Raw genomic sequence first — 10,086 nt, forward strand, 5'->3', positions numbered from 1 at the left:
AAAAAAAACCCATCGTTACACAGTTGACAGTTGACAGTAAATGTTCAAAATAAAACGGCTAAGGGAAAATAAATCGATCTCAGTTTACTAAGGCGACGCGACACGCCGGATATATGTGATAAGGACAAAACGTTGCTGGGGCGAGAGCGTCTCCTCCAAAAGAAAGCTATACGATGTGATGAGATGGGATGAGATGAGATGAAATGAGGGCGTCCAATTGTGACGTATAATAAATAAAACACAAAGACCGTGTTTGACCACATTTCTAAAAACCAAACGAACTTGCGGTGTTTGGAAATGTGGTCATACTGTCTTGAGTGTTTGATATGTCTTCTCAATCAAAACTAAAACTAAGGAGAAAACGGAGAAATATAAAAGTCTTAAAAATCTATGCTGATAACAAGATGAGATATCCAGACACCGTCACGGTCTTGATTTCTTTTATTTAAGCTTGATGAATTATTAATGACTTTGAGAAGATATTAGTCCTTCAGTTCTTTCACATATAGATGAATTTCCGAGCATGCGTAGAGTAATCGTTTCGTATTCTCAAAAGTTGCTACCTAATTTCTTGATATTTTTATAAAAACGTTTGATTAAAAGCTTTATTTTTCGTTCGTCACAATAACTGCTCTCTTTAGGGAAAAACATACCTTGAAACTTAGCTTTAAAGAGGTGCTCAGCTCGCAAATATTTATTGGGTGAGATTGATCAAAATATCGTGATTTGTCAGTGGCAAGCAGATCACTCGACGAGTGACTCCCAGTCCAGAGAAGGCATTTTAATTTTACTTCTCCCCAGGTCACAACTGACAGTCACGAGTGCTGCGTGTGCGCACAAAGGTCGCGGAAAAAATTTGCCGGAAAGGATATAGCTCTTGCCCGGTCACTACACTTCGTTAATCAGTGACAGATTTATATCGTTTAGCTTTAAAGAGAGCGATGCAAGACGGACAGAGCGAAGAGTCGTTAATAGAAGCTAGGGAGAGATCAGATGGAGAAATCAGAACGAATCGACAAATTGGTAAGGTGCATTGGTGTGTGAAATGTATTGCGAGCAATATTTAAAGCTAGTTGTATTCAGTCCATATTTTATTACCTTATAACTTTCTCTACCGTCTTTTCAAGCCCTGATTCCTTTTCCTAAGCGTTGTTCTAGTCATGAGATTATCTTGCTATCTTTAATTATGCGTTCTTTTGTTTGCAACGCAGAAAGACGTTCTGCAGGGAAGTGTTGTCAAATTTCGCCTTTGAATCTTGTTTGCATCAGCCATGCGTTCTCCGCTTGGGTAAGATGTTGTTGTGAACCGTTCTGTCAACGTTCTTCGAAGCTATAGCTTAATACAAGATGACTGTTTTATCGACGATCGATTCTTTCTCGGTTTTGAATAAGCTTGTAGTTTGAATTCATAGACGCACTACCTAATTGTGTGCAGAGGGGTCTCGCATCACGCAAGACCTCGATCACGCCACATTACGTAATAAGTAATTGGACGGAGCATGGAATAGTAGATTACTATCCATGGACGGAGTGGCATACCGTAGAGTACTATAATTCAGATATAATGTTACAAAGTAGCGCTTGTCCTATTGGAAATTACAAGCCCAATTATCCTCTGAACTGACATGAGGTCCAATTACTTATAATGTTAATCATTTCATCAAACAAATTTGGATGATTTTTCCAAAAAAACAAAAACGAAAAACACTTGCGCCAAATCACTGCTCACTATTTTGTCTGCACTTTCAAAAAAGAAATTATTTAAAAAGCATGAAACACAGGTCACTTATGTTGTGTGCATCCTGTAAAGCCTTGACAATCAAATGTTTGAAATTGTTAACCCGACACGATATTAGACATTAACATTTCATTATAAGCCAGGGATTTTGTAAAGCCAGGGATATGTGAGATTATTTTTGCGTGCTTGTTGTAACAAATTAACTCAGAATCACCGGTGAAAATTGTCAGCTATTTCATCTCCACCTCAAGTGGGTACACTAGGCATTTGCTGTGGAAACTCCCACAAATTGACTTTCCTATATTAGATGAGCGAGCCATTTCTGATCCAGGGGGGGTATGCCCGTATGAAAAGGTCAGGGATGTTGAGGGGACCAATGTGGGTGTGGTTTGAGCTTTATTTGACCCCTAAGTGATACCAAGTGGAATAGGTTTGATTACCAGCAATTGTCCAGGACAGGAGCCTGTGCTAGTACACTGGACTTGAGTGGACAGCGAAAATTGGCAGCTAAAAATAGTAGCATTTCGTCATGAATACACTAAGTATGTGGGACCAGAATCCTTGATTTATACCCTTAAGTGAGATGATGAGCATATCCGACCTTTTCAAATGAGAGTTCCCCGCAACCTATAGTTTCTGATTGTTTTTTTTTTCTTCTTCCTCTTGAATGCTTTTTCTTCCCATGTCTTAAACTACTCATGAGTGCTAATAGATCCAGGGGATGTTTTTATGTCAAAAGAGTCTCTAGGGACACAACAAAAGTCTTCTATTGGTTTAGTAATGCCCAATGGGTGACTGCAGTATCCATGGTGTTGACATATTGTGCAGTAGAGGCAAGAAATGTTCATAAACCTTTTGAAGTGAGAAAAAAGGGTTCTGTAGAGTGTGACTGATTGAGTAATGCATTACTGTATCCAGATGTGCAATTAGCCAATCAGAAGCTGTGTCCGCTGTCCTGATATCGTGTGATATCAAGTCCCAGAAATGCGGGCAAGGAGCGGGGATTTGACAATTATTAAAAAAAATTGATCAAATTCTTCAGGATGGGGAAACAAATGTCGATCAAAAGAATAAAAAACACTCCGTCCTTGGGCAAAATATCCTTGAACTATTTCTGTATAAAACAGATGAAAGATCACTGGAAAAGTAAGTTCTCGCTACCTTTATAATTATTTTGACACAAAACTGAACTGACTTTTAGGGTAAAATCCAATTTAACTGAGTTTTACAATCAACTGTGCACTTGATGTTAAAAAATTTCTCAAAAATAGGCAAAATCTGATTAGATGGCTGTCTAAAGTGTCAGATAAATGGTGGTGAAAACAAATAAAATTAACCGACTTAGTAACTGCATCTAAATTATGTCACAAGGCATCTTTTGGTCAAAGTCAAATTCCCCAACCCTGGGGCTGCTTGGCACAATCAAAAGCCTGACTGGGGGATTTTCCCAAATCCCTACAATCCCTGTAGTTTTACAAAGGGTAGGGAAACATAAATCAAACAATTAGTCTTAGAGGTATCCAGTTACAAAAAGTGGTGACTTCATTGTTCAGGGAAACAAATGGTTTCTTTTGTTTTTTGTTCAACAAAAGATCTCCAAAAGATGCTGCTAGGAAATCAGAGTTTTTTGCCTATGTTATTTCTCAAAAACAAAGACCAAACCAGCCAAAAAAAATTCAGAGCAATGTTTCTCTGGTAAAATGAAGCCCACATGCCAAAATTCAGCTATTTTTGAGCACTTTCAAAAATGGCCGAAAAATCTAGTGGACATTTTTGCCTGCAGTCGTTCAATTTGACACCCATATGATCACACCTATTGTGTGATAGATAAGTGTTCAGAGAACCAATCAGACCTAACAAATTTGTAGATGCAAGAAGCTATAGGCCAAATAAGTGATATGGGCAACATTCTCCTTGTGACTTGTCACGTTACAAAGTTTCTTTGCAAGTCCAAAAGCACTGTTGCCAATATTACCTCTTTTTGGTAACTTGTAGCAACATGTTAGGTAGAGTAGAAATGAGATCAATGCTTTGTTAGTAATTGTGGACCATGGCCTTTCATGCTCCCAACAGAAAACCCTGTTTTGTTTTTTAGGATTGCGAAGCTGAATGTAGGCTGATTAACTAACGCACAGTTTATTGTCATTCTCTATAGGGGGATCGCATGTGGCATTTTGCGATAGGTATTTATCTGGTTGAACTCACACCAGGATCTTTGCGTTTGACAGCCATCTATCAGCTTGTCAGTACTCTGTCAATCATTATTTTTGGTCCATTAGTCGGAGACTGGGTAGATGCCAATCCTCGGCTGAAAGGTACTAGTAGTATTCTTAATCTTAGTTGTAGTTTTAAATCTTAGTTGTAGTCTTAACGTTTTAGCTTTTATTACTGTACAGTATTTTAGACCTTTAATTTTTGGTGGACCCTCTTGAAAACCATCTCTAGGAGATTGGTGGCCTCCTCATAAAGTATTAATTTATTACAAGTGTTATTATTCTTATGTAAACAGTAACCTCCATTTGGCACAAAAACACCCTTAGATATTTGTCCAGGGCATTATCTGTTCCAAGAAGTGAATAGTTTTCTGAGAGTGTAGCTCAAGGAAAACTGTGAGCTTTGAGGAACAGATAAGGTCCAAGGATAAATATCCAAGCATATTTTCATGCAGAATGGAGGCTATTGTGTTTATTGTCCTTTACTCTCACTATAGTTGTATACAGCTGCCAATAAAAAGCTTAAAACTTATTTTCAAAGCAGAGAAGTACTACAATACAAAAAATAAAATCCTTTATTTGCCCACGTAACATTTAGGAGTAATAAAAACTCGTTAAAAAAAGGTACCTGCGAAAAAATGGAAACAATAAAATTAACCTTAACTAACACAAGCAATAAAAATATTTTAATAAAAATATATTTATAGATATACTATATTAATCTATATACAATCACCATACAAGGTAGAAAATATGCTTATTTAAAATACGCTTAAAAGTAAGAACATCCTTGGCTTCTTTAACATAAGGAGGTAATGAATTCCACATCTTAGCAGCTAAAAATGAAAATGATCTGTGATGCCATTCTAAATTAAAATTAGGTAGCATTAAAAGAGTGTCAAATTACAAATTTTGGTATTAAGAAAATCTTGTATGCAGGGTGGGGCTTGATTATTCATGCATCGGCAAACTAAACCTAGTGCCTGAAAATTTCTTCTTTCTTCTAGCGTTTTTATTTTAACCAAATAAATAAGGTTTATGTTTATCTGGGGCTTTTTTTTTTTGACGTCACACCATTACATCTTTTCATTTCAGTTGCTCAGGTCTCCTTGATCATTCAAAATGTTGCTGTGATCAAGTGTGGGGTTTTGCTTTTGATTATGTTGGAACTGGAACAGCACATTCAGCATCCTTTCATCACATTGCTTGAAGCAGTCATCATCGTCGTTGGCTCTGTAGCAGACTTGTCAAGTATTGGCACAAAAATTGCTGTAGAGAAGGACTGGGTAGTAGTTATTGCTGGCTCAGATAAATCACTCCTGGCAAGTAAGTAAGCTCCTGTGGTTTATGTGTGTGCCACAGGAAGGGCCTTCGTTTATTCTCCAGGTTTTTCTAGGATTTATGATTAACTCAATGTCAACATTTCGGGGAGAATGAAATTTACCCTACTGATTTATAAGCACTTAATGACTGGCCCCAAGGAAAACAGTGAGTTTTTTTCCCCAAGACTCGAGGCAAATGTTTTTTTATACCTCTCCACTCGAAGTGGAAAAAAAAAACTATGACAAAATATTTTTGCTTCACGCCGACTGGCACACCAATTTGCCGCGGTTTCAAAGTTTTTTTTTCTCTGGGGATTGAGTGAGTTTTGTTCCCCATAGGCAGTTAGTGAGTTTTGACCCACGACACGTGACGCGTTCTCCTCCAATTGGAAAACGTATTTGAGTTGGGAGGCATAACAATTATAATGTCTTATTATCTAATTACACAGCATAGAATGCCTAAATAGCAGCGAATTAGACGATTTCAGTTAAACATTTTCACCCATCTGAAGCACTGCGTCTAAAAAACTGTGTTTAAATTGGCGTTTAGTTCATAAGCGCTGTAGATAGCCAATGAAGAAGATATGTAACAAGCGCGTGATACTACATATGAGGTCTACTCTGTACAGGAGGCTAGTCAACCGTGAATTTGACCGTAATTTTCCCCATCAAGACAACGGTATGATCTAATTTAAGTTTTAACGTTCTTAATTTCAGGTACCAATTCTATTTTGAGAAGAATCGATCTTTGTTGCAAGATCCTTGCACCGATTCTCGTTGGCCAGATTATGACGTACATTTCCAAAGTGGCCGGGGTCCTTTTCCTTGTGGGCTGGAATGTGGTGTCAGTTTTTGGAGAGTATTACCTCTTGTGGAAAGTCTTCCAGGCTGTGTCCGCATTGTCCCAGAAAGTCTTCGATACGAGGCACGATGAAAATGAGGAAGATGCTTCCTCAGTGGACCTCTCTACTGAGGAACCTCGAGGTTCCAGAGAGCGCTTGGATTGGATGGAAAATGAAGACCCTGGAAGGGGCCAAACAGGGACCGAGGCTTTGGTCCCTGCAGTTAGTACCAGACCTTCCCGCCAAAGAGCACGAAAGCCGAGTATATCCGCGCGGTTTAAGAAAAGGATCCTAACCTTCAAAACTGGCTGGCACATTTATTTTAGACAGAGTGTAGCTCGACCAGGACTGGCTCTAGCCTCGCTGTATTTTACAGTGATTTCGTTTGGCGCCATAACCACAGGCTATGCGTACACACAGTGTTTGAGTGAGTCAATTCTGAGTATTGTTCGTGGTGTCGGCTCCTTGTTTGGAGTGTTTGCGACTTTCATTTATCCCCGTTTGAGAAATGCTGTTGGTGTTGTTCGCTGCGGGTTATTCTCCATGTCATTTCAGTTTTCGTGTCTCCTCTTGTGTGTCGCTGCCGTTTTCGCACCAGGTTCTCCGTTCTTCTTGTTACCGGAGAATTACAGGCAAGTTCCCTTGCCTCCATGCAAGCCAACTTACAACACAGCACCAACGTCAATAACAGCTTGCATGGATCAAGAATCTTCCAATGCGTCGCCTACTGCTCTACGTCCCTCGAAATTACCAGATATGGCAAGAGGAATTCCGTCAGCTTATCTCAATTCCACTGTACGTCCAACGTCGACATTATTAATGAAGTCGTCATCCCTTGGTGTTTTAAATGTAACAACGCTATCACCAAAAACAGCGATTATTTCTCCAAGTAAAACCAGTATGTTATTTCCCAGTTCAAGTATCTCTCCATCGAACCGAAACTGTAGCTCAAATACGACCGCGTTGCCTGCTTCAAGCTACAGTATCTCTTACATCTCTATAGGCCTTCTCTTAGCGGGAATTGTCACGTCTCGCCTTGGGCTCTGGTTATCTGACCTAACCATCTCGCAGTTGTTCCAAGAGGCTGTTCCTGAACAAGAAAGAGGGATAGTAGCTGGAATGCAGAACTCGTTCAACTCCATTTTAAGCCTGATCATGTTCTTCTTGGTGATCGCTCTTCCAAAGCCTGAAACCTTTGGCCTCTTGGCTCTCATGTCTGTTTTCGCTGTGGGAATAGGTGGTGTGCTGTACGCCTCATTTACGTACAAGATCCGCGGCCATTTATTTCATTTCGACAAACTGGGGAAGTTTTGTGGCGCGTCTGCTCCCATAAGCGAGCGAGTGCCAAGTTTGCCGGATGATCTTGATCTTGAAGACGAGGAAGAAGCAATGATTAGAGGCGTTTTAAGCACCAAGAATGAAAACTTTTCGTATTGATGAACTCACTGTATCGCTGGAAGAAAAGCTGGTGTAAGACAAGAAGAAAAAAAGACTCCCATCAACTGAACTGTGTACCCGACAGGGATATAGTCTCAAAGTGTAGTAGGCTGAGCAAATGAGCCAAACAGACACAGAATGTAGCCTGAAATGCCAGTCAACTACCGCCTTTAGCCAAACTTGTCCTCGGGCGAGAGAAAGGAAAGGCTGAAGGCGGGAGAAGACTGGCTGGCACAAAATGCCATTTTTTATGTTTATAGCCTGCGTAGTGTCTTAGTTTGATTTGCGTTGTATTTAAACGAGTCTCGATAATTCAAAGCAGTTTGAATTTTTTAACTTTCAACCGCACTTTCTTGATATGCATTTGGGAGTTAAAGCAACCATGATGGCGGTGAATCCCGCGATAATCCAGTCATTCAGTTTTTCTGCCACTGTCACTGCTGTCCCAAAACTGAATGTGTACAACAGCATTGAATTCGAAAGAGACATTTTGAAATTGGCTGTCGTAGCAAGTTCTCTCTTGGACGCGGAGGGGTGAGAAATTGAGAAATTAAACAGATGGAAAATAGCTGGAGTGACGACAAAGCACCGGCAGATCTGGAAGGATTACGCGGCTTCATTACACGCCATACACCGACGGGTAATAGGCATGAGTTAGTCGTAGTTTTCATTCTCCAGAACACCGGTGTCAATTTGCAGAAAACGGCACATAAATATGTACAAAGATTTACCACGCACGCGCAAAGCCATTGTTCTTCTCATCACACTTTTGGTTAGTGAGGTTGCTGTTGCTGTTATGGTTTGCTACAGCTCTCTTTTATCCAAAATGCATGTTGGATATATTGACACTCAACTTTGCTTGGTTATAATTTATTACAGCATTAATTAGTACGGTTCGTGTAGAAGCTGCAGAACGAGTATTACGAAACGATTTTGACGTCACTCGAGGCAATACTTTTAATTTTTTTTTTATAAGAGATTGTTGTAAATAATTTTTGTCTAGTTAGTTATTGCTCAAAATTCACTGAAGGTTGTTGCTTGCTCAAATGCTCTCTTCTCATCGTACAGGTCTCTCAAGGAGCTTGGGGACCTGTGCGACGGTAGTTCAAAGGATAGACTATAGACCCTTTTCATAAATGGCTGCCAATTTAAAACTCTTTTGTATGTATTTAGATTAGCCTCACAAAACTCGTTTGGGAGTAAAATTCTTTGAATTATCAACTCAAGAACGAGGTTAGCCATGCTAATTTTAATACTTACAATAGAATTTAAAATTGGCAGCCATTCATGAAAAGCGTCTATGAGTAGTCCCTCTTTCGCTTAGTTCGTCGTGCGTGACGCGAAAGAAAACCGCGAGAAAAAAATGCGGATTTTACGCGGCCATTTTTTCCTCGCAGTTTGTTTACGGACTCGCTCGACGGCCTAAGCGAAAGAGTACTACTCGTAGTCTATTCAAAGGATGAATAACGTTATTCGCTGGGTAAATTGGTATCCCGTGTATGGCGTAGTTTGTTTTGTTGACACTAGTTCAGTGGATAAAAATTTCTCCACCGGATAGCGCTATACACTGAACACGATTCATGCGCGTGTTGAAGTTTCTTGCGTCAGCCTGAGCGCGGAAATTCAATAACTTGCAAATTCAGTTACATTTTTGATGTTCACAAAGTGCAAAGTAATAAATTGCAAGCATAAACAAAATAAGAGGACAACAGAAAAACAAGCGTAAAAAGATAAACCATCTCCGTGCGGCTTCCATGTGTTTCGTCTAATCTTGTGGGGCTACCGCTGGTGGTGTGAACTGCGTACGCGCTAAAGCAATAGCGTGGGAGACTTCTCATTGTTTCAGAATTAGTCACATGACCATGGCCCAGCTTCTCAGAGGTTTCTTCTTGGGTCAAAAGAACTGCGAACCTAAACAAAACGTCGTGTTTACGGTGAATACATCTGTTAGGGCTAGGTATATTCTACAAGCAATGTACAAGGCGGTTTCTAGAGGGAAAAAAAGTAAAACAAAATTGCGATTCGTTTAAAACTGTTTGGAAATTGACGAGCACCATCTGAGGTACTTTACCGGCGGAACGGATGGTCGCAAGATGTTCTCATCAAGAGAAAACAGTAACTGTCATTTCTTGCTAATTCTGATTGTTCCGGGCGGGGGGGGGGGGGGGGAGGGGGGTTATATACCATCACAGGTAACATTGTCGTAACGGGTGACTTCTCAGTACTGTTCAACCGTCAGTTATTTATCAACTCATTTCTGGGTATTTGAGAAAGGACTGAACATATTGCCTCGTCTGAGTTATCATTGGAGTGTTCATTTGCATTTGCCCGCTAAACTGGTCTTTAATTTGCTGTGTACATGCCTTGTCCAAAACTGCAACACGTGCATAAAGGTGTATACACTGCAAGTAAACAGTGATTTGGTTGCGTAGTAATAACGCCACATAACAACTTTATGGCACTGACCAACTGAAATTCAAGTCGATATCTCCTTAATTCAAAGCCTCTGGAGAGTGACAAGGGAATGCAAACTC

The 10,086-nt window shown here is 40.0% G+C and overlaps 1 protein-coding gene across 1 annotated transcript; it reads left to right on the forward strand.

The window, feature by feature from the left end:
• Positions 1-643: 643 nt before the first annotated feature.
• On the forward strand, positions 644-9,253 carry LOC110047818 (solute carrier family 40 member 1-like). Its single transcript, XM_020753561.2, has 5 exons — positions 644-1,023; positions 1,212-1,288; positions 3,894-4,053; positions 5,047-5,277; positions 5,991-9,253. The coding sequence occupies exons 1-5, from the start codon at positions 942-944 to the stop codon at positions 7,550-7,552; spliced, it is 2,112 nt and encodes a 703-aa protein (XP_020609220.2). The 5' UTR covers positions 644-941; the 3' UTR covers positions 7,553-9,253.
• The last annotated feature ends 833 nt before the right edge of the window (positions 9,254-10,086 follow it).

This window comes from Orbicella faveolata, unplaced genomic scaffold (assembly GCF_042242905.1).
Source record: "Orbicella faveolata isolate gen_17 unplaced genomic scaffold, um_ofav_v1 contig_13, whole genome shotgun sequence".
Classification (NCBI taxonomy): domain Eukaryota; kingdom Metazoa; phylum Cnidaria; class Anthozoa; order Scleractinia; family Merulinidae; genus Orbicella; species Orbicella faveolata.

What these genes read in the sequence shown, in the direction of transcription:
- LOC110047818 (XM_020753561.2), top strand. Translation starts at nt 942, where the DNA reads ATGCAAGACGGACAGAGCGAAGAGTCGTTAATAGAAGCTAGGGAGAGA. An exon ending in CAGAACGAATCGACAAATTG is followed by an intron (nt 1,024 to 1,211) that starts GTAAGGTGCATT and finishes TTTGCAACGCAG; the next exon opens with AAAGACGTTCTGCAGGGAAG. An exon ending in TGCCAATCCTCGGCTGAAAG is followed by an intron (nt 4,054 to 5,046) that starts GTACTAGTAGTA and finishes TTTTCATTTCAG; the next exon opens with TTGCTCAGGTCTCCTTGATC.